A 24,596-nucleotide genomic window follows, 5' to 3' on the forward strand; every position below is an offset into this window, starting at 1 on the left:
CGACCTGGGTGTCCTTGTGCACCAGTCGCTGAAGGTAAGCATGCAGGTGCAGCAGGCGGTTAAGAAGGCAAATGGTATGTTGGCCTTCGTAGCGAGAGGATTAGAGTACAGGAGCAAGGATGTCTTGCTGCAGTTGTACAGGGCCTTGGTGAGACCACACCTCGAGTATTGTGTGCAGTTTTGGTCGCCTTATCTGAGGAAGGATGTTCTTGCCATGGAGGGAGTGCAGCGAAGATTCACCAGGCTGATACCTGGGATGGCAGGAATGATGTATGAGGAGAGATTGGGTCGATTGGGCTTATACTCACTGGAGTTTAGAAGAATGAGAGGGGATCTCATTGAAATTTATAAAATTCTAACAGGACTAGACAGACTAGATGCAGGAAGGATATTCCCGATGGTCGGGGAGTCCAGAACCAGGGGTCACAGTCTAAGGATAAGGGGTAAGCCATTTAGGACAGAGATGAGGAGGAATTTCTTCACCCAGAGAGTGGTGAACCCGTGGAATTCTCTACCACAGAAGGCAGTGGAGGCCAATTCATTAAATATATTCAAGAAGGAGTTAGATATATTTCTTAAGGCTAAAGGGATCAAGGGGTATGGGGAGAAAGCAGGGACCGGGTACTGAATTTGGATGATCAGCCATGATCTCATTGAATGGCGGAGCAGGCTCGAGGGGCCGAATGGCCTACTCCTGCTCCTATCTTCTATGGTTCTATGGTGCCGCAGCAGAGGCCTGGGGGGGCCATTCAGCAAACCCGACTCTGGGGGTAAGGGGATAGGATTTTGCTACGTACGTGATTGGTGGTCCGTGGATGGCGGTCATGGCAGGCCCGAAGGTTCGCTGTAAGGAATGGTTGAAGACCGGGGAGCGGATATTAGCCAGGACAGCATCAAGGAGCGGCTGGCACAGGTACTGCTGCTTCGTGATGGACATCGGTGGAGGCGGAGGAGTGGGCTGGGGGGCGAAAGAGAAACTTTATTAACCACTCTCCCGCTTTTCGTTCACAGGATCAGCGATATAAATACAAAGAAACTAATAAGCTCACCACTAATAGGGGGCGCCATGTCTGGGGGGTGGAGACGCATCCCCATTTTAGCAAACTCAGCAGAGCCTGATCTGAACCTTCAGTAAAGATCTCAATTGCAATGCACACCCTGGTGGATAAACTAGCCCTTGTGCTGAGGTACTTGATCAACGTTACTATGAGGAGCGTTTCTGCACCTCCTAAAGCAGCTCCCCAAGAAACGGCACCGGCCGTTACCCTAAACTAGCCCAGGACATGCCACAGAGCAAGGAGAGCGACCCTTTAATCATCTTACAGCCCCATCAAACACTCCCAGGGCAGGTACAGCACAGGTTAGATACAGAGTAAAGCTCCCTCTACACTGTCCCATCAAACACTCCCAGGGCAGGTACAGCACGGGTTAGATACAGAGTAAAGCTCCCTCTACACTGTCCCATCAAACACTCCCAGGGCAGGTACAGCACGGGTTAGATACAGAGTAAAGCTCCCCCTACACTGTCCCATCAAACACTTCCAGGGCAGGTACAGCACGGGTTAGATACAGAGTAAAGCTCCCTCTACACTGTCCCATCAAACACTCCCAGGGCAGGTACAGCACGGGTTAGATACAGAGTAAAGCTCCCTCTACACTGTCCCATCAAACACTCCCAGGGCAGGTACAGCACGGGTTAGATACAGAGTAAAGCTCCCTCTACACTGTCCCATCAAACACTCCCAGGGCAGATACAGCACGGGTTAGATACAGAGTAAAGCTCCCTCTACATTGTCCCATCAAACACTCCCAGGGCAGGTACAGCACGGAGTTAGATACAGAGTAAAGCTCCCTCTACACTGTCCCGTCAAACACTCCCAGGGCAGGTACAGCACGGGGTTAGATACAGAGTAAAGCTCCCTCTACACTGTCCCATCAAACGCTCCCAGGGCAGATACAGCACGGGTTAGATACAGAGTAAAGCTCCCTCTACACTGTCCCATCAAACACTCCCAGGGCAGGTTTAGCACTGGTTAGATACAGAGTAAAGCTCCCTCTACACTGTCCCGTCAAACACTCCCAGGGCAAGGACAGCATGGGTTAGATAGAGTAAAGCTCCCTCTACACTGTCCCATCAAACACTCCCAGGGCAGGTACAGCACGGGTTAGATACAGAGTAAAGCACCCTCTACACTGTCCCATCAAACACTCCCAGGGCAGGTACAGCATGGGTTAGATACAGAGTAAAGCTCCCTCTACACTGTCCCATCAAACACTCCCAGGGCAGGTACAGTACGGGTTAGATACAGAGTAAAGCTCCCTCTATAGTGTCTCCAACAATGTGCCTCAATCCCAATCGAAGGTGGTCCCTACTTGCCCAGATGTGGCGCTTTTCCATTTCCCACATCAGCCGCCCTGTGGGCCCTCTGATACTGTGAATTTAGTGCTGAATTACAGGCAGTTCTGTGCCCACTGGGCTGAAACTGGCCCCACTCATTTCAAATGTGACCCTTAGAGCCAACAGACACAGGAGACTTTGATCGTATTAGTCTGGGCAAGGTTCAAACCCAGGTGCCAGAGGTGGAAGCTTCGTGTCTAGCCCACTGCACCTGCCAGGTGCCTGTAGTCCAGTATTTTTAGGGTGACGACGAGTTTGAATCTGTCTAGGCCGAACTGAACTGCACAGCCCATCCTCCACCATTAGCGCAAACAGCAGGCTCAGGCCGATACAATTACAGCCATATATAGTTGCAAAATACTGCGTGATGCGCTATCAATTCTAATAAAAGGCTGGGCAGAGTTCAGAACAACAGGCTTTTATTACCTACTGAATTGCACTTCATACAGATCAGGACTATGCCTCTAGTGGACGACCGAATGCCAGGAGCTGCCATGCGGCCGCTCTTATACTCGGTAGCCCAGGGGCGGAGTCAGCTGAGGCATAGTCAGGCACAACAGTGAAACAAGAGTGAACGACAACAACAACAACAACAGTGAACACAGTGAACTACAGTGGTTTACCACACTGCGGATGCTGGAAATCTGAAATAACAACAGAAAATGCTGGAAATACTCAGCAGGCCAGGCAGCATCCGTGGAGAGAGAAACAGAGTTAACGTTTCAGGTCTGGGACCCTTCATCAGGACTGGAAAAAGCTGGAGATGTAACAGATATTAAGAAGGTGCAGAGACAGCCGGGGGGGGGGGGGGGGGGGGGTTTAGGAGGGGGAGGAAGGAATTGAAAGAACATCCTGTACTTTTGTAAGAGGCAGGAAAGATAAAATGTTGCAAATGGGAATGGCAAAAATCATACTGCATGGAAAATGGGGGCAGGGATAATTATCTGAAATTATTGAACTCAATGTTGAGTCCGGCAGGCTGCAAAGTGCCCAATCGAAAGATGAGGTGCTGTTCCTCGAGCTTATGTTGAGCTTCATTGGAACAATGCAATAGCCCGAGGACAGAGAGATCAGAGTGGGAGTGAAGCGGTGAATTAAAGTGACAGGCGACCGGAAGCTCAGGGTCACCCTTACGGACTGAACGGAGGTGTTCCGCAAAGCGGTCGCCCAATCTGCGTTTGGTCTCCCCAATGTAGAGGAGACCGCATCGTGAGCAGCGAATACAGTATACTAGATTGCAAGAAGTACAAGTAAATCGCTGTTTCATCTGGAAGGGGTGTTTGGGGCTCTGGACAGTGGGAAGGGAGGAGGTAAAAGGGCATGTGTTGCATCTCCTGCGCTTGCACGGGAAGGTGCCAGGTGAAGGAGCAGGGCTGTTGGGGGTGATTGAGGAGTGGACCAGGGTGTCGCGGAGGGAGCGGTCCCTTCGGAATGCTGAAAGGGGAGGTGAGGGGAAGATGTGTTTGGTGGTGGGATCACGTTGGAGGTGGCGGGAATGGCGGAGGATGATCCGTTGAATGTGGAGGCTGGTGGGGTGAAAGGTGAGGACAAGGGGAACCCTATCGTGGTTCTGGGAGGGAGGGGCAGGGGTGAGAGCAGAAGTGCGGGAAATAGAACGGACACGATCGAGGGCCGTGTCAACCACGGTAGAGGGGAATCCTCGGTTGAGGAAAAAGGAAGACATGTCAGAAGCACTAGTATGGAAGGTGGCATCGTCAGAACAGACGCAGCGGAGACGGAGAAACTGGGAGAATGGAATAGAGTTCTTACAGGAGGCGGGGTGGGAGGAAGTGTAGTCCAGGTAGCTGTGGGAGTCGGTGGGCTTGTAGTGGATGTTTGTTGAAAGCCGATCGCCAGAAATGGAGACGGAGAAGTCAAGGAAGGGAAGGAAAGAGTCGGAGATGGACCATGTGAAGGTGAGGGCAGGGTGGAAATTGGAAGTAAAGTGAATGAACTTATCTAGTTCAGGGCGAGAGCAGGAAACGGCACCAATACAGTCATCGATGTACCGGAAAAAGAGGCGAGGGAGGGGACCTGAGTAGGACTGGAACAACCAATGTTCCACATATCCCATGAACAGGCAGGCATAGCTGGGGCCCATGCGGGTTCCCATAGCAACACCTTTAATTTGGAGGAAGTGAGTGGAGTCAAAGGAGAAGTTGTTCAATGTGAGAACAAGTTCAGCCAGGCGGAGGAGGGTGGTGGTGGATGGGGACTGGTTGGGCCTCTGTTCAAGGAAGAAACGGAGCGCCCGAATGCCGTCCTGGTGGGGGATGGAGGTGTAGAGGGATTGGACGTCCATAGTGAAAAGGAGACAGTTGGGGCCAGGAAACTGGAAACTGTTAAAGTGACGGAGGGCGTCGGAAGAGTCGCGAATGTAGGTGGGAAGAGACTGGACAAGGGGAGAAAAAATAGAGTCGAGATAGGAAGAGATAATTGGTTGATGTGTGTTGATATTGAGCAGTAATAGTTTACCGTAAGGGAGAGAGCAGGAACAATGTCCCAACTCTCAATGAAAGAGGTGGCACAGACTGACAATGACTCCATTCCAGGGTTAGACACCCCTCCTCCCTCACTGACAATTCAATTTCCTGCTCTCCTCTCCTGAAGGTCGAGACCCGTGTTGTGAAGTTCCATAGGTGCCAGCCTAGCGGCCATTCTTCACACAAGCCCAGGCAGGGTCAACAGGCTATCTGACCACAGGGGGTAATCTGGTCCCGACAAGATACTGCTTGGCAGCAGGCGTGACCTCAAAATCAATTTAAATAAAACTTTACTGCAATAGTACTGGGCCAGGAGGTGCTAAAACAGTACTGGGCGAAGAGGTGCCTCATGGTGTATTGATACACTATCTGTGCCAGCAATCCTTCTTAAATCAAACTTCACCTCCACTCGCCCAATGACCTGGTGTGGCACTGAACCATACAGGTTCAATTCCCAGTCTGTGCTGAGTTAGGTGATCTGAGCCACAGGAGGAGTAGCGCTGCTACATTCAGCCTTAGGGGCCAGGTTAGGAACAAGGAGAATAAATTCCAGCCAGGGTCCCGCTCCTGATCACTATCCGGCGACTCCTGGTAGAATATGTATGAATGGCGGAACAGGCTCGAGGGGCTGAATGGCTTACTCCTGTCCCTGTGTGTGGGGATGCTGGGCGAAGACAGATGGGGCTGGGCTGGGATGCCCACCACAGTTGAATAGTTGCCGGCACCCAATGACCAGACTGGCAAGTGAAGAAGGGGTACGTGAGCAAGGTACCAGAACATGACCGGTGCCCGTGGGACCCGAACTCAAACGAGAATCAGAGTCCGCAGAAGGGTGAAAACTGGGAAAGAAAATACTGAAGCTCTCTGGTTATTACACCGAACGGTACAACTCACCACAGCCATGTCATTCTTCAGCTTTTCCAAAGCAATTTCACACTTTTGGAGAGTTGCCAAAGAACATCTGTGAAAATAAACCAGATCAGATGGAATCACCCCTTTAATATCACTGCTTACCATAATTGAGTTGGAGAAAGGCAAAGCACCTACTGCTGAATCTCTGAACTTCTAAGTGGGGGAAGCACCATTCGGTGTAACATGTGCGTGTCCTGAGATGGTGGCAACGCACTGACATTTTATGCCGAGGTGTGTTGCTCTGCACATCACGCGTGAGGAACCCCTGGGATCTACAGTCCACCTGGCAAAGGCTCATACCCAGTTGTCCATCAACCAACTGGAGACAACCTTCCTGGGGGGGGGGGGGAGGGGGTAATGAAATCATCAGAGTCACTTTGGCGTTGAGGTGTCTCTAAGGTGACTTAGCTGGTGATGGAAGCTTATAACCAAATCAACCCTCTATGGCAAGACTTGGTAATCCAGCCTGAGCCAGGCAGGTCTGCAGTACTCCAAGGCATTGTGGATGTTTGTCCAGCCAACCCAACTACTAATGGGACCTGGAGAACAGGCCTGTCGCTGGGAGTCTTCCCATTCGGCTTCAGCTAACCCTGCAAGCAAATTCCCCAACAGGTAGGGTGGTCCTAGATGGGTAAGCAGCTCTGGTAAGCTGCGGGGTTTTACTTGGTTAAACTCCACCAGTAGCCCTGCACACACACGGGCAATTCCCAGGCAAAGCCAAGAGGAAAAGCTGGCCTCAGGCGTCCAAGCACTGACCCCCTGCGGGGCTCCACTCAACACTTCAGGATGGCAGCAATGCAGGTGGGCCCTTGGGAACTGCTGACCGGGGATGGTGCAAGTGCCAAAGGGAGGCTTGAGCCAAAATACTGTGGATGCTGGGACAAATGGAGCGTTCAAGATTGAGAGGTAGATACATTTTTGTTAGGTAAGGATGTCAAGCGATTTGGAGCAAGGTGGATAAATGGAGTCGAGGTGAAGATCAGCCATGATCTAGTTGAAGGACGGAACAGGCTTGAGGGACTGAATGGCCTCCTCCTGTTCCTATCTTGCTAATTTCATGAGATTGTGGCTTTGTCTATCATCTAGTGTGAACCAAGGAACAGAGAATACAGTCAAGAGAGGTAGTCTCAATCTACAAACACCATCATCTCTACATGTCAGTACAATAGATGTCATACCGCTTGTTAGGGTCAGTGAGGATGTCCAGCAGGCTCTTCATCTTACTTAGATCTTTCTTTCTGTCTGTAATACACAGAGCGGTTAGTCTGTTAGAAATGTTTACTTCAGAGCCATGTGACAATGGCATTAGCATTTACAATAACTGTAACATGAAGGTGGAATCACAATACAACCATCGAGTACAGCGAACGGCCGAACAAGGCACCTTGACCATAAGCACTGGGCTCACCCGAGGTGCCTGTACTCGTACGACGACATAAAAATCATGGCCACAATTCTTCCGAAGACCCAGCAGGTGCTCAGTCTGACAGACCTGGAATGCCCCAGAATCCATTACCGATTCACGGTGAGTTAGCTGCTCTCAGCCAGGGCAGAAGTCGAGAGTGCTGCAGGGTCCAAACCCCACCTCCACTCCCCCATCTCTGCAACCCTCTCCGTAAATCCCTCGGCTTTGCTGATTCCCTCCCACCTTTAAAAACCTCCGCAAAACCTTCCTTGTTTGTCGTTCTCCTTTACCATCACTCCGTGTCCGCACTCCTGTGAAAGGCCCCCGGACGGGTTTTTTACGTTAAAAAGGTGCTATGCAATTGCAAATAGTTGTTGCTGTTTCACGGCGCGTAGTGAGTGGACAGTGAGGAGCAACGCAAAGGAGATGGCGGGCGGGCGGGCATCCCTCCCGATCCTCAGAGTAGCTCAGGTCACGCATCATTTGAGATGCTGCACTTAGAGCAGAGTGCAGATGGGAATGAACAGCGACATTCTGCTCTATCACCACCCACTGGCTGCATGAAGCAGAGAAAGTCCACTCGTGTACAGGATGAATCCGAGTCAGCCCCAAGACAGTTGCGTAAGGTGACCCCTCCTCTGTTGTAAGAGGGCGAAGATATTGAAGGTGGATCCCTGTGTGTTTGCTGGTTGAGATGACTGAAAATAAATGATGCACGGGATGCAGATCTGGAGTACTTGAGACAAGTTCAACAATCAGGGAGGAACAGCCATTGTGAGCGCACTGACTCTGCCTCACAGCAAGAGCAGCAGCGCACCCTATTCAGTTAAAATAATCTGGAAATCAAAAGCTGGTGTCAGTAAAAGTGACCATAAACCCATCTGGTTCACTAATGTCCTTTAGGGAAGGAAATCTGCTGTCCTTACCCAGTCTGGACTATACGTGACTCCAGTCCCACATCAACGTGGTTGACTCTTAACTGCCCTCTGAAGTGCCCGAGCAAGCTACCAGCGGTTCAAGGCGGCGGCTCACCACCACCTTCTCAGGGCAGCTAGGGATGAGCAATAAATGTGGGCAGCAACGCCCACATCCTGGGAATTAATTTTTTTTTTTTTTAAACTGTCCAATCCCTTCTACACATGGGGTCCACATGCAGGTGCACTGGCCAGCAGCAATGAATGGATAGCGAACAGGAGAGGGAACCCTGACTGCGTTCTCCCGTCCCTGGGCCAAGGGCACCGAGGCCAATTGTAGGTCCAGATCTGCCCTGGCTGGGGTCAGCTAACTCAGCACAGACTGCAAATGGAAACTGGACCCTCCCGCTCTATTACACACGCAGCCGTCCGGGAAGATTTTAAGGTAAATAACTCAAACCTAACAATCGACTCAAAACTTTTATTACGTGATAGTAAACTGGGAGGAAAAGGCTGGCTACAAATCCAGGCTAGGGCCCCTCTGCAGTGTTGAAAGAAACCACCAACTTGAGGTGACTTATGTGAGGAAGCCTCCGATATACAGGCTGCTCCAGATCTAAAGACTGGGATCTGATCCCAATCGCTGGGGAATAACATGAGGTCAGCTATCAGCTGTTAAAACTCACCTTCATTTTTGTCTATTTTGTTGATCATCCGCCTCAGAGGGTCGATATATTTGGACAGCTGCTTCAGTTTGTCCAGGTACTGCTGCTCCTCAGTCTGTGTCCGACCAGCTGGGCTTGGAACTGAGCCAGGATTCACTGCAACACCAAAGGAGGTCACTCAGCTTGGATTCCGCAGACTTTATAAACCAATGTAAGAACTGACATCAAAACACACCAACAGTTTTCCCCATACACAGTAAAGTTTCTGATACACATTAAACGTACAGCTGGACTCGGAAACCGGCACAATTGTTAGCTCACCAGCAAGGACGGCAAATGCCTGAGAGCTGGTGCCTGCTCCGGTACAGACTCACCGAGCGCTGGTGTTTGCTCCGGTACAGAGTCACCGAGCGCTGGTGTCTGCTCCGGTACAGAGTCACCGAGCGCTGGTGCCTGCTCCGGTACAGAGTCACCGAGCGCTGGTGCCTGCTCCGGTACAGAGTCACCGAGCGCTGGTGCCTGCTCCGGTACAGAGTCACCGAGCGCTGGTGCCTGCTCCGGTACAGAGTCACCGAGCGCTGGTGCCTGCTCCGGTACAGAGTCACCGAGCGCTGGTGTCTGCTCCGGTACAGAGTCACCGAGCGCTGGTGCCTGCTCCGGTACAGAGTCACCGAGCGCTGGTGTCTGCTCCGGTACAGAGTCACCGAGCGCTGGTGCCTGCTCCGGTACAGAGTCACCGAGCGCTGGTGCCTGCTCCGGTACAGAGTCACCGAGCGCTGGTGCCTGCTCCGGTACAGAGTCACCGAGCGCTGGTGTCTGCTCCGGTACAGAGTCACCGAGCGCTGGTGTCTGCTCCGGTACAGAGTCACCGAGCGCTGGTGTCTGCTCCGGTACAGAGTCACCGAGCGCTGGTGTCTGCTCCGGTACAGAGTCACCGAGCGCTGGTGTCTGCTCCGGTACAGAGTCACCGAGCGCTGGTGTCTGCTCCGGTACAGAGTCACCGAGCGCTGGTGCCTGCTCCGGTACAGAGTCACCGAGCGCTGGTGTCTGCTCCGGTACAGAGTCACCGAGCGCTGGTGCCTGCTCCGGTACAGAGTCACCGAGCGCTGGTGTCTGCTCCGGTACAGAGTCACCGAGCGCTGGTGTCTGCTCCGGCACAGACTCACCGAGCGCTGGTGTCTGCTCCGGTACAGAGTCATCGAGCGCTGGCGCTGGCATCTGCTCCGGTACAGACTCACCGAGCGCTGGTGTCTGCTCCGGTACAGAGTCACCGAGCGCTGGTGTCTGCTCCGGTACAGAGAGACTCACCGAGCGCTGGTGTCTGCTACAGTAGAGTCACCGAGCGCTGGTGTCTGCTCCGGTACAGAGTCACCGAGCGCTGGTGTCTGCTCTGGTACAGAGTCACCGAGCGCTGGCGTCTGCTCCGGTACAGAGTCACCGAGTGCTGGCGTCTGCTCCAGTAGACTCACCGAGCACTGGTGTCTGCTGCGGTACAGACTCACCGGGCGCTGGTGTCAGCTCCTGTACAGAGAGACGCACCGAGCGATGGTGTTATCTCTGGTACAGAGTCACCGAGCGCTGGTGTCTGCTCTGGTACAGACCCACCGAGCGCTGGTGTCAGCTCCGGTATAGACTCAACGAGCGATGGTGCCTGCTCCAGTACAGAGAAACTCACCGAGGACTGGTATCCTATGGTACTATTCCAGGGAACTTCTCCTGGTGTCCTGGCGAACATGCGTCTCTCAACCATCACCATCAAAATAGGTTACCTTGCTATTTATCTCTTTGTTGTTTGTGGGACCTTACTGTGCACAAATTGGTTGCCATGTTTCCATAGTTTCCAACAGTGACCATTGCTGTGAAAGTACTTCATTGGCAGTCCAGTGCTTATGCACGTCCGGACGATGTGAAAGGCGCTATATCAATGCAAGTTCTTTCTTTATTCCATAATTTGAAAAGAATTAATCGTTGATACCGACACAAACACTAACCCGGTCAAAGTTTCTGCAAGGCAATGTTCCAAGCTCACGGTCATATAGGCACCGCTTTGAACTCAAACCAGTTCCTGCCCTGAAGGTGCTGACTCTCACTGGGGTACAGTTCCTGAAGGTGCTGACTCTCACTGGGGTACAGTTCCTGAAGGTGCTGACACTCACTGGGGTACAGTTCCTGAAGGTACTGACTCTCACTGGGGTTCAGTTCCTGAAGGTGCTGACTCTCACTGGGGTACAGTCCCTGAAGGTGCTGACTCTCACTGGGGTACAGTTCCTGAAGGTGCTGACTCTCACTGGGGTACAGTTCCTGAAGGTGCTGACTCTCACTGGGGTACAGTTCCTGAAGGTGCTGACTCTCACTGGGGTACAGTTCCTGAAGGTGCTGACTCTCACTGGGGTACAGTTCCTGAAGGTGCTGACTCTCACTGGGGTACAGTTCCTGAAGGTGCTGACTCTCACTGGGGTACAGTTCCTGAAGGTGCTGACTCTCACTGGGGTACAGTTCCTGAAGGTACTGACTCTCACTGGGGTACAGTTCCTGAAGGTGCTGACTCTCACTGGGGTACAGTTCCTGAAGGTGCTGACTCTCACTGGGGTACAGTTCCTGAAGGTGCTGACTCTCACTGGGGTACAGTTCCTGAAGGTGCTGACTCTCACTGGGGTACAGTTCCTGAAGGTGCTGACTCTCACTGGGGTACAGTTCCTGAAGGTGCTGACTCTCACTGGGGTACAGTTCCTGAAGGTGCTGACTCTCACTGGGGTACAGCTCCTGAAGGTGCTGACTCTCACTGGGGCACAGTTCCACGAATGTCAACAGCCCTCCGATACTTTACTAAAGGGGCCATTCAGATGGTGGAGGCTATCCGAGCAGGGGGTTAAGCAGGCATCACAACCATTCCCGATCCTGACGTCACATCATGTCGACACATAAGCACCATGCAATGGGAATCCCTGGATAGTAATCAGGAGCAGAACCCCTGGCTGATCTTACTCAGCCCAAGATCTCCCCTACTGCAGATTCAGCCGAGATTGGTGAACACAGCACTGAATAAATGTGGGACCCGAACACTTTTCATATGAAGACGGAACCGGCCAACCTCTTGCAGAGGCTCAGCGAGTCCATCCACGGAGTAGCTGATCCACAGATAGGATGGACCCAGGTCCAATCTCCAGTCTGTGCTGATCTCTGTCCAGTCTGAATGTGCAAGTGTAGATGTTGTGAGGGGACAGGACTAAGCTCAGTTGTGATGCCCTCCAGTCAGACGGCCTGCCAACATTCAGTGCTGGGACAAACACCTAAACAATGACCACTAAGACACAGTGATAGAGGGCGACCACTGGCCGTGGGAGTGTTTCCAACAAGGAGTCACTACATTCACAAGAGGAATGGAGGAAAGCAAATGCTCATGAGACCATGACAAAGACGTCACATGTAACTACACCTACACCACAAATAACAGCCCTGCACTCAATGAATCACTTTCCCTCACCACCAGCCCCCCAAGCTGAAGAAAGGTGCTGTACACCAACACCTGACTTCATAATCAGGTCACTACCCAGCCAGGAGGTAAACATAGTCCAAATCAACGTTTATACTATCTCAACCAGACACTGATAATACTATGTGTAATCAATCACTCCCAGGTATCCGCTCTGTGTAATCAATCACTCCCAGGTACCCGCTCTCTGTGTAATCAGTCACTCCCAGGTACCCGCTCTCTGTGTAATCAATCACTCCCAGGTACCCGCTCTGTGTAATCAATCACTTCCAGGTACTCGCTCTGTGTAATCAATCACTCCCAGGTACCCGCTCTGTGTAATCAATCACTCCCAGGTACCCGCTCTGTGTAATCAATCACTCCCAGGTACCTGCTCTCTGTGTAATCAATCACTCCCAGGTATCCGCTCTGTGTAATCAATCACTCCCAGGTACCTGCTCTGTGTGTAATCAATCACTCCCAGGTACTCGCTCTGTGTAATCAATCACTCCCAGGTACCCGCTCTGTGTAATCAATCACTCCCAGGTACCCGCTCTGTGTAATCAATCACTCCCAGGTACCCGCTCTGTGTAATCAATCACTCCCAGGTACCCGCTCTGTGTAATCAATCACTCCCAGGTACCTGCTCTCTGTGTAATCAATCACTCCCAGGTATCCGCTCTGTGTAATCAATCACTCCCAGGTACCTGCTCTGTGTGTAATCAATCACTCCCAGGTATCCGCTCTGTGTAATCAATCGCTCCCAGGTACTCGCTCTGTGTAATCAATCACTCCCAGGTACTCGCTCTCTGTGTAATCAATCACTCCCAGGTACCCGCTCTCTGTGTAATCAATCACTCCCAGGTACTCGCTCTGTGTAATCAATCACTCCCAGGTACCCGCTCTCTGTGTAATCAATCACTCCCAGGTACCCGCTCTCTGTGTAATCAATCACTCCCAGGTACCCGCTCTGTGTAATCAATCACTCCCAGGTACCCGCTCTGTGTAATCAATCACTCCCAGGTACCCGCTCTGTGTAATCAATCACTCCCAGGTACCCGCTCTCTGTGTAATCAATCACTCCCAGGTACTCGCTCTGTGTAATCAATCACTCCCAGGTACCCGCTCTGTGTAATCAATCACTCCCAGGTACCCGCTCTGTGTAATCAATCACTCCCAGGTACCCGCTCTGTGTAATCAATCACTCCCAGGTACCCGCTCTGTGTAATCAATCACTCCCAGGTACCTGCTCTGTGTAATCAATCACTCCCAGGTACTCGCTCTCTGTGTAATCAATCACTCCCAGGTACTCGCTCTGTGTAATCAATCACTCCCAGGTACCCGCTCTGTGTAATCAATCACTCCCAGGTACCCGCTCTCTGTGTAATCAATCACTCCCAGGTACCCGCTCTGTGTAATCAATCACTCCCAGGTACTCGCTCTGTGTAATCAATCACTCCCAGGTATTCGCTCTGTGTAATCAATCACTCCCAGGTACCTGCTCTGTGTAATCAATCACTCCCAGGTACTCGCTCTGTGTAATCAATCACTCCCAGGTACCCGCTCTGTGTAATCAATCACTCCCAGGTACCCGCTCTGTGTAATCAATCACTCCCAGGTACCCGCTCTCTGTGTAATCAATCACTCCCAGGTACCCGCTCTCTGTGTAATCAATCACTCCCAGGTACTCGCTCTGTGTAATCAATCACTCCCAGGTACTCGCTCTGTGTAATCAATCACTCCCAGGTACCCGCTCTGTGTAATCAATCACTCCCAGGTACCCGCTCTCTGTGTAATCAATCACTCCCAGGTCATCGCTCTCTGTGTAATCAATCACTCCCAGGTACTCGCTCTCTGTGTAATCAATCACTCCCAGGTCATCGCTCTCTGTGTAATCAATCACTCCCAGGTACTCGCTCTGTGTAATCAATCACTCCCAGGTACTCGCTCTGTGTAATCAATCACTCCCAGGTACCTGCTCTGTGTAATCAATCACTCCCAGGTACTCGCTCTGTGTAATCAATCACTCCCAGGTACCCGCTCTCTGTGTAATCAATCACTCCCAGGTACCTGCTCTGTGTAATCAATCACTCCCAGGTACCTGCTCTGTGTAATCAATCACTCCCAGGTACTCGCTCTGTGTAATCAATCACTCCCAGGTACCTGCTCTGTGTAATCAATCACTCCCAGGTACTCGCTCTGTGTAATCAATCACTCCCAGGTACCCGCTCTCTGTGTAATCAATCACTCCCAGGTACCCGCTCTCTGTGTAATCAATCACTCCCAGGTACTCGCTCTGTGTAATCAATCACTCCCAGGTACTCGCTCTCTGTGTAATCAAGCACTCCCAGGTACCCGCTCTGTGTAATCAATCACTCCCAGGTACTCGCTCTCTGTGTAATCAATCACTCCCAGGTACTCGCTCTGTGTAATCAATCACTCCCAGGTACCCGCTCTGTGTAATCAATCACTCCCAAGTACCCGCTCTGTGTAATCAATCACTCCCAGGTACCCGCTCTGTGTAATCAATCACTCCCAGGTACCCGCTCTCTGTGTAATCAATCACTCCCAGGTACCTGCTCTCCGTGTAATCAATCACTCCCAGGTACTTGCTCTCTGTGTAATCAATCACTCCCAGGTACTCGCTCTGTGTAATCAATCACTCCCAGGTACTCGCTCTGTGTAATCAATCACTCCCAGGTACCCGCTCTCTGTGTAATCAATCACTCCCAGGTACTCGCTCTGTGTAATCAATCACTCCCAGGTACCCGCTCTCTGTGTAATCAATCACTCCCAGGTACTCGCTCTCTGTGTAATCAATCACTCCCAGGTACCCGCTCTGTGTAATCAATCACTCCCAGGTACCTGCTCTCTGTGTAATCAATCACTCCCAGGTACTCGCTCTGTGTAATCAATCACTCCCAGGTACTCGCTCTCTGTGTAATCAATCACTCCCAGGTACCTGCTCTCTGTGTAATCAATCACTCCCAGGTACTCGCTCTGTGTAATCAATCACTCCCAGGTACTTGCTCTGTGTAATCAATCACTCCCAGGTACTCGCTCTCTGTGTAATCAATCACTCCCAGGTACTCGCTCTGTGTAATCAATCACTCCCAGGTACCCGCTCTCTGTGTAATCAATCACTCCCAGGTACTCGCTCTGTGTAATCAATCACTCCCAGGTACTCACTCTATGTGTAATCAATCACTCCCAGGTACTCGCTCTCTGTGTAATCAATCACTCCCAGGTACTCGCTCTGTGTAATCAATCACTCCCAGGTGCCTGCTCTGTGTAATCAATCACTCCCAGGTACCCGCTCTGTGTAATCAATCACTCCCAGGTACTCGCTCTCTGTGTAATCAATCAATCCCAGGTACCCGCTCTGTGTAATCAATCACTCCCAGGTACTCGCTCTGTGTAATCAATCACTCCCAGGTACCCGCTCTGTGTAATCAATCACTCCCAGGTACCCGCTCTGTGTAATCAATCACTCCCAGGTACCCGCTCTCTGTGTAATCAATCACTCCCAGGTGCCTGCTCTGTGTAATCAATCACTCCCAGGTACTCGCTCTCTGTGTAATCAATCACTCCCAGGTACTCGCTCTCTGTGTAATCAATCACTCCCAGGTACCCGCTCTGTGTAATCAATCACTCCCAGGTACTCGCTCTCTGTGTAATCAATCACTCCCAGGTACCCGCTCTCTGTGTAATCAATCACTCCCAGGTACTCGCTCTGTGTAATCAATCACTCCCAGGTACCTGCTCTGTGTAATCAATCACTCCCAGGTACCCGCTCTGTGTGATCAATCACTCCCAGGTACCCGCTCTGTGTGATCAATCACTCCCAGGTACCCGCTCTGTGTAATCAATCACTCCCAGGTACCCGCTCTCTGTGTAATCAATCACTCCCAGGTACCCGCTCTGTGTAATCAATCACTCCCAGGTATCCGCTCTGTGTAATCAATCACTCCCAGGTACTCGCTCTGTGTAATCAATCACTCCCAGGTACTCGCTCTGTGTAATCAATCACTCCCAGGTACCCGCTCTCTGTGTGATCAATCACTCCCAGGTACCCGCTCTGTGTAATCAATCACTCCCAGGTACCCGCTCTGTGTAATCAATCACTCCCAGGTACCCGCTCTGTGTAATCAATCACTCCCAGGTACCCGCTCTGTGTGTAATCAATCACTCCCAGGTACTCGCTCTGTGTAATCAATCACTCCCAGGTACTCGCTCTCTGTGTAATCAATCACTCCCAGGTACCCGCTCTGTGTAATCAATCACTCCCAGGTACCCGCTCTGTGTAATCAATCACTCCCAGGTACCCACTCTGTGTAATCAATCACTCTCAGGTACCCGCTCTGTGTAATCAATCACTCCCAGGTACCCACTCTGTGTAATCAATCACTCTCAGGTACCCGCTCTGTGTAATCAATCACTCTCAGGTACCCACTCTGTGTAATCAATCACTCCCAGGTACCCGCTCTGTGTAATCAATCACTCCCAGGTACTCGCTCTGTGTAATCAATCACTCCCAGGTACCTGCTCTGTGGAATCAATCACTCCCAGGTACCTGCTCTCTGTGTAATCAATCACTCCCAGGTCATCGCTCTCTGTGTAATCAATCACTCCCAGGTACTCGCTCTGTGTAATCAATCACTCCCAGGTACCCGCTCTCTGTGTAATCAATCACTCCCAGGTACCTGCTCTCTGTGTAATCAATCACTCCCAGGTCATCGCTCTCTGTGTAATCAATCACTCCCAGGTACTCGCTCTGTGTAATCAATCACTCCCAGGTACCCGCTCTCTGTGTAATCAATCACTCCCAGGTACTCGCTCTGTGTAATCAATCACTCCCAGGTACCCGCTATGTGTGTAATCAATCACTCCCAGGTACCCGCTCTGTGTAATCAATCACTCTCAGGTACTCGCTCTGTGTAATCAATCACTCCCAGGTACCCGCTCTGTGTAATCAATCACTCCCAGGTACCCGCTCTCTGTGTAATCAATCACTCCCAGGTACTCGCTCTGTGTAATCAATCACTCCCAGGTCATCGCTCTCTGTGTAATCAATCACTCCCAGGTACCCGCTCTGTGTAATCAATCACTCCCAGGTACCCGCTCTCTGTGTAATCAATCACTCCCAGGTACTCGCTCTGTGTAATCAATCACTCCCAGGTACCCGCTCTGTGTAATCAATCACTCCCAGGTACCCGCTCTGTGTAATCAATCACTCCCAGGTACTCGCTCTGTGTAATCAATCACTCCCAGGTACTCGCTCTGTGTAATCAATCACTCCCAGGTACTCGCTCTGTGTAATCAATCACTCCCAGGTACCCGCTCTGTGTGTAATCAATCACTCCCAGGTACTCGCTCTCTGTGTAATCAATCACTCCCAGGTACCCGCTCTCTGTGTAATCAATCACTCCCAGATACCCGCTCTCTGATTACACAGAGAGCGGGTATCTGGGAGTGATTGATTACACAATCACTCCCAGGTACCCGCTCTCTGTGTAATCAATCACTCCCAGGTACCCGCTCTCTGTGTAATCAATCACTGCCAGGTACCCGCTCTGTGTAATCAATCACTCCCAGGTACTCGCTCTGTGTAATCAATCACTCCCAGGTACCCGCTCTGTGTAATCAATCACTCCCAGGTACCCGCTCTCTGTGTAATCAATCACTCCCAGGTACTCGCTCTGTGTAATCAATCACTCCCAGGTACCCGCTCTCTGTGTAATCAATCACTCCCAGGTACCCGCTCTCTGTGTAATCAATCACTCCCAGGTACCCGCTCTGTGTAATCAATCACTCCCAGGTACCCGCTCTCTGTGTAATCAATCACTCCCAGGTACCCGCTCTCTGTGTAATCAATCACTCCCAGGTACCTGCTCTCTGTGTAATCAATCACTCCCAGGTACCCGCTCTCTGTGTAATCAATCACTCCCAGGTACCTGCTCTCTGTGTAATCAATCACTCCCAGGTACCTGCTCTCTGTGTAATCAATCACTCCCAGGTACCCGCTCTCTGTGTAATCAATCACTCCCAGGTACCTGCTCTCTGTGTAATCAATCACTCCCAGGTACCTGCTCTCTGTGTAATCAATCACTCCCAGGTACCCGCTCTGTGTAATCAATCACTCCCAGGTACCCGCTCTGTGTGATCAATCACTCCCAGGTACCCGCTCTGTGTAATCAATCACTCCCAGGTACCCGCTCTCTGTGTAATCAATCACTCCCAGGTACCTGCTCTCTGTGTAATCAATCACTCCCAGGTACCTGCTCTCTGTGTAATCAATCACTCCCAGGTACCCGCTCTGTGTAATCAATCACTCCCAGGTACCCGCTCTGTGTAATCAATCACTCCCAGGTACCCGCTCTGTGTAATCAATCACTCCCAGGTACCCGCTCTGTGTAATCAATCACTCCCAGGTACCCGCTCTGTGTAATCAATCACTCCCAGGTACCCGCTCTCTGTAATCAATCACTCCCAGGTACCCGCTCTGTGTGTAATCAATCACTCCCAGGTACTCGCTCTGTGTAATCAATCACTCCCAGGTACCCGCTCTGTGTAATCAATCACTCCCAGGTACCCGCTCTGTGTAATCAATCACTCCCAGGTACTCGCTCTGTGTAATCAATCACTCCCAGGTACCCGCTCTCTGTGTAATCAATCACTCCCAGGTACCCGCTCTGTGTAATCAATCACTCCCAGGTACCCGCTCTCTGTGTAATCAATCACTCCCAGGTACCCGCTCTGTGTAATCAATCACTCCCAGGTACCCGCTCTCTGTGTAATCAATCACTCCCAGGTACTCGCTCTGTGTAATCAATCACTCCCAGGTACCCGCTCTCTGTGTAATCAATCACTCCCAGGTACTCGCTCTGTGTAATCAATCACTCCCAGGTACTCGCTCTGTGTAATCAATCACTCCCAGGTACCCGCTCTGTGTAATCAATCACTCCCAGGTACCCGCTCTGTGTAATCAATCACTCCCAGGTACTCGCTCTGTGTAATCAATCACTCCCAGGTACCCGCTCTCTGTGTAATCAATCACTCCCAGGTACTCGCTCTGTGTAATCAATCACTCCCAGGTACCCGCTCTCTGTGTAATCAATCACTCCCAGGTACCCGCTCTCTGTGTAATCAATCACTCCCAGGTACCTGCTCTCTGTGTAATCAATCACTCCCAGGTACCCGCTCTGTGTAATCTATCACTCCCAGGTACTCGCACTGTGTAATCAATTGCTCCATTCCCACTAACATTCCTCCCTCAATCAACACCACCAATAGACGATCAGCTGGTTATGCATCTCTCGTGCTTTTTTTGGGAGCTTGCTGTGCATGAACTGGCTGCTGTGTCTACCTGCGCCGCAACAGTGGCTGCACTTCAAAGGGTCATTTGTGGCTGTGAAACACTTCGGACATCCTGAGTTTGTTCAAATGCAAGTTGTTTTTCTTCGTTCTTCCCTGTTTGAGGGCAGCACGGTGGCATAGTGGTTAGCACTGTTGCCTCACAGCGCCAGGGACCCGGGTTCGAATCCGGCCTCGGGCGACTGTCTGTGTGGAGTTTGCACATTCTCCCCGTGTTTGCGTGGGTTTCCTCCGGGTGCTCCGGTTTCCTCCCACAGTCCAAAAGATGTGCGGGTTAGGATGATTGGCTGTGATAAATTGACCCCTTAGTGTTAGGGGGATTAAATACGTGGGGTTACGGGGATCGGGTGGGATATGTGTCGGTGCAGGCTCGATGGGCCGAAATGGCCTCTATCTGCACTGTGGGGTTTCTGTGATTTCTTTCTGTGAACATAGGAGCAGGAGGAGGCCATTCAGCTCCTCGAGCCTGTTCCGCCAGTCAATTCGATCATGGCTGATCTGTATGTCAACTCCATTTACCTGCCTTGGTTCCACATCCCTTAATACCCTTACCCAATAAATATCTATCAATCTCAGTTTTGAAATTTGCAATTGACCTCGTCTCAACAGCTTGTGGAAATATCCTCAAGAAACCCAGGAGAGGATGGGGGGGCGCGGGCGCGAGGGGGGATGAGAGGATTGGGGGGGTGCTATAGCTCCCGTTACCCTTCAGAAGAAAAGTTTTGTTCATAATCGAGAAAACAGGCTCCCCCCAGTGGCCCTGTGGGTAAAAGCATCAGTCTGTGCAGCACAGAACAAAGCGCCAGGTCATGGCAGATGGAATATAATGTGGATAAATGTAAAGTTATCCACTTTGATAGAAAAAACAAAGGCAGAGTATTTCCTAAATGGTGAAAGATTGGGGAATGCAGATGCTCAAAGGGGCCTGGGTGTCCTTGTAGCTGAGTCACTTAAAGTGAATGTGCAGGTGCAGCAAGCCATTAGGAAGGCAAACGGTATGCTGGCCTTCATTACAAGAGGATTTGAGTACAGGAGTAAAGAAGTCTTCTCCAATTATATAGGGCCTTGGTGAGACCACACCTGGAGTACTGTGTACAATTTTGGTCTCCTTACCAAAGGAAGGATATACTTGCCATAGAGGGAGTGCAACGAAGGTTCACGAGATTGATTCCTGGGATAGCGGGACTGTTGTATGAGAAGAGATTGAGTAAACTAGGCCTATATTCTCTTGAATTCAGAAGAATGAGAGGGGATCTCATTGAAGCATACAAAATTATTACAGGGCTTGATAGGATGAATGCTGGGAGAATGTTTCCCTTGGCTGGGGAGTCTAGAACCAGGGGCCACAGCCTCAGGATAAAGGGTCGGCCATTCAGGACTGAGATGAGAAGAAATTTCTTCACTCAGAGGGTGGTGAATCTTTGGAATTCTCTACCTCAGAGGGCTGTGGAGGCTCAATCATTGGGTATATTCAAAACAGAAGTCAATAGATTTCTGACTAGTAAAGGCATCAAGGGATATGGCGATAGGGCCGGTGAACGGAGTTGTGCTGGATCAGCCATGATCTCATTGAATGGCGGGGCCGGCTCGAAGGGCCTACTCCTGCTCCTATTTCTTATGTTCTTACGATCTCAGGTCGGTGCCGAGTTAGTTGATTTTAGCTAGGGCATCAGTAGAGGTGGTATAGTGTCCCGGGCTGGGAACGGGAGGGGAGAAGAAGAATCCTCGCCCATGGTCTTGCTGCTGATCACTATCCTGTGATGGAAGATACAGGTTGGGCAAGGACGAAGAACAGGCTAGCCCCTTCATGGTTGAATCGCGTGCTAATGCTATAGAGTTATTGGCACCCCTGGAACCAGACACCACCATGAGTCAAGCACCATCACTGTAGGACTGTTGGAACACTGGAAAAAACCCATCACAAACACAGTAACAACCACACTGTGCCTCAGTTATCAGACAGAAATCAAACTGGACAACAAAAAAAACCAGGCCAAATAAACCAACTGCTGCTCTTTCCCAGCGAGAGGGCTGCTCGGAGTCTTCACCTGCTGCTCCCAAATCTCTTTCCAATCTCCGTGCTTCCAGCAGTCATCTCAGGCCTCTTCCGATGCTGCCTTTGCACCGACTGCCGAGGGCACAGCGAGGCCTCCCACTCGCTCGGGAGAGCCGCCTGGTGTCCAGATGGCCGGCGGTGGGTCGCGTCTGTCTCCCGCTGCTCAGAGAGTTTCAATGGCGCAGAGGCGTCACCAACGACACGTGGCTGACAGCCATCTTCTCCGCTCTTTCAAAGCAGCGGGAAAAATTCAACAGAAGGCAACCTGCCGGCTCAGCTTGGAGGTGGGTGACGCCAACACCAGAGCCCAGCCAGTCCACATCAAATCCATTCCAAAACACCTTCATGCAACAGTTAATGGGTTGGAGGGTGAGAGTACTCAAGACAATTAGAAATACTGTTATCATCAGGTACTATTACTTGTCCCCCTAGCACTTACCTAGGTACTAGCAAACACCATACCTGGAGTGTTGAGGGGGCCTGGGGAAGGGACACTGAAGTTCTGGGGTGTCCGGGCTGCAGCTGGGCTCTGTGTTGTCTGTGCTGACGGGCTTGGCAGGAAGGCACTTGGGGATGGAGCGGGACCAGAACTGCAATAGATCAATCAGATTTTGGTTTGTTTTTAGACAGTCAGTGGCTGTATCCCAGAATATCTCGCATCCTAGTAGATTTTATACTTGGTTCAGAACTTAAAGTGAATTAGTAAGAACGGTCATTCTGTGTTTCAGAACAATTAACCAATACAATGAACGTGCCTCACGCGTTACACGTTTTCAGCTTTCCTACAAGTGGTTAAACTGAGCTGGAACATCTGCAGTAACATTCTTGCTACTCTCTCTCTCAGCTCCTAACACACTCTCCCTGCTCGGTTGCTTTCTTGTAGCTCTTGCCCCCATTCGGCTGCCTCAATGAATAATCTGACATGCAGATAATGGTGGGAATGGAGGCTGCTGTTTCCCACAATGCAGAGCAGCACAGGCAATGTCTCGTCTGCAATACATGCAGCTTTGCACGATGGGAAACAAATGATCTCAGCAACGACTGCACATTCGTGTGGGAATATGCCTTAAAGTACACAAACACAGGCAGATGGGCAATGCAAGGTGAGGGGGGGGGGGGGGGACACATGGTTAGTGGAAGGAGCAGGACCAGGAAATTTGTACAGAAATGGTTGAGAAGTTAGAAACTAAATAAAATAACAAAATTAGCCTGTCAGTCTGGTAAAAATGAAAATGGGGAAAAGACAGAGGGAGGGAGAGGGAGAAAAAATAAAGACAGATACACACAAAGATAGAGATACACAGATAAAACAGAGGGGGGCGAGAGATAGAGGGGGGGGGCGAGAGATGGGGGGGGCGAGAGAGAGGGGGGGCGAGAGAGAGGGGGGGCGAGAGAGAGGGGGGGCGAGAGAGAGGGGGGGCGAGAGAGAGGGAGGGCGAGAGAGAGGGAGGGCGAGAGAGAGGAGGGCGAGAGAGAGGGGAAAAGAGAGAGAGGAAGACAAAAGAAAGATGAAAAGAGACAGAGAGAGAGAGTGAGAGAGACCAACACACACACAAATAACCGGCCTTGCCAGCGACGCCCACCTCCCATAAAAACGAATTTTAAAGAACTTGTTTTTGCACTTCACCAGTTTCCTGCATTTCTGTTGCGCTCGGTCGGGTGGGTTAGGACGCTCCAGGATGGTGTCCTGCTCCGAAATAACCTCCATTCCCCGAAGCGGTCTCTCCTGCTGCTTCTCTCCAAGAGTCCTGAGTTTTTATCCCCCAGTGTTGCATTATCTACCACCCCCCTCCCCTCCCCCCAGTAACGTCTGGTCTGTGGTACTGGGGGTAAACAACCTCAAAGTTAATCATTTTGTTTTGGAAAATCTCTCAAAAGCATGAGCTTGAAGATATGAGTTGGGACAGTCTGAATCTAAACCCTATCTCAGTCGGATAGGACTGGTATGGTGAGTGTTGAACTAAAGTTACAAGTAAAAAGACAGAAGTTAATTGTCCTGCCTGTTGTATTGCTCAACAGTCACTCCCATCGTATCTGGGAAAACCATGGTAGGGTCATATCCATTCTTTGAACTGAGGCAACTTCCACACGCCAAGGAGTGGGCCATGTTAAGGAGGGTGGAATCAGGACAACCTCCCTTTAAGTCTTTCTGATGTTAATGATGTGACTTGCTCCTGTTCCCACAAAGTAGCAGACACATTCTGGCTACAAAGCCCCAAGTCTCCTCCCAAGCAAAGGCTTAAAGGAACGACGGGGTACGAGTGCAGCGTGTCACCTGGAATAAAGGTGAACCGATAGGTAAGTCATGTACCTTCTCCTCACTCCATATCCGCCACACAGGAGGCGGCTGGCCCCAGAGCAGAGGGCCTCGTTTGGGTTGAGACTTAAGCTGCCAGAACGCAAGCCATCCACATAACCCGGACGCAGGCGCTAAGGGTTCGTAAAGACATGAAGATTGAACCACGGGTCAGTTTTGCAATTAGCATACCACGTGGAGTATCCCTTGACTGAGCCTGAACGTCCCATATCTGCCAGATAATAGCTAGGAAGAAGGAACAGTACCAAACACTTGTCAGTCTCTGTTTGAATAGGGCTTAACCTTTACATGAGCTGGCAGGACCTCTAAAGAACTCAACCTCAATCCACATGAAGGTCTTGGGCCTCGTGAGCGTCCGTACAATCAGACTGATGAGGAATTGGACTACCAGCTCTGACTGCAGATTAACCCCAGATTAAATAGTCAAACAGTACCCGAGGCCCGCTCACCCTCTGAAGGGGAATGGTTGTTTCCTTGTATTTTATTCCAGGGAATGTTGCCCTCAGCAGCTGGGCCATCGAGTGGACGCTTGCCCGGGAGGCACTGCTCCACTCCAGGACGGAGAACCACAACTCTCAAGGGCAGGGTGGAGTTACAGGA

At 51.0% G+C, this 24,596-nt stretch overlaps 1 protein-coding gene across 4 annotated transcripts in view; it reads right to left on the reverse strand.

Moving 5' to 3' along the window:
• med15 (mediator complex subunit 15) overlaps positions 1-24,596 on the reverse strand; it is a 146,674-nt gene that overhangs the window by 20,809 nt on the left and 101,269 nt on the right. For all 4 annotated transcript variants that reach the window (XM_085962083.1, XM_085962082.1, XM_085962080.1 and 1 more), the window contains 5 exons: positions 22,142-22,269; positions 8,799-8,933; positions 6,972-7,035; positions 5,776-5,842; positions 798-958 (listed from right to left, as the gene is read on the reverse strand). In XM_085962083.1, coding sequence (XP_085818209.1) covers positions 798-958; positions 5,776-5,842; positions 6,972-7,035; positions 8,799-8,933; positions 22,142-22,269 — 555 coding nt within the window. The remainder of the gene's footprint in view (positions 1-797; positions 959-5,775; positions 5,843-6,971; positions 7,036-8,798; positions 8,934-22,141; positions 22,270-24,596) is intronic.

This window comes from Somniosus microcephalus, chromosome 19, assembly GCF_052327205.1.
Source record: "Somniosus microcephalus isolate GS21.2 chromosome 19, FLI_Smic_1.0, whole genome shotgun sequence".
Classification (NCBI taxonomy): Eukaryota; Metazoa; Chordata; class Chondrichthyes; order Squaliformes; family Somniosidae; genus Somniosus; species Somniosus microcephalus.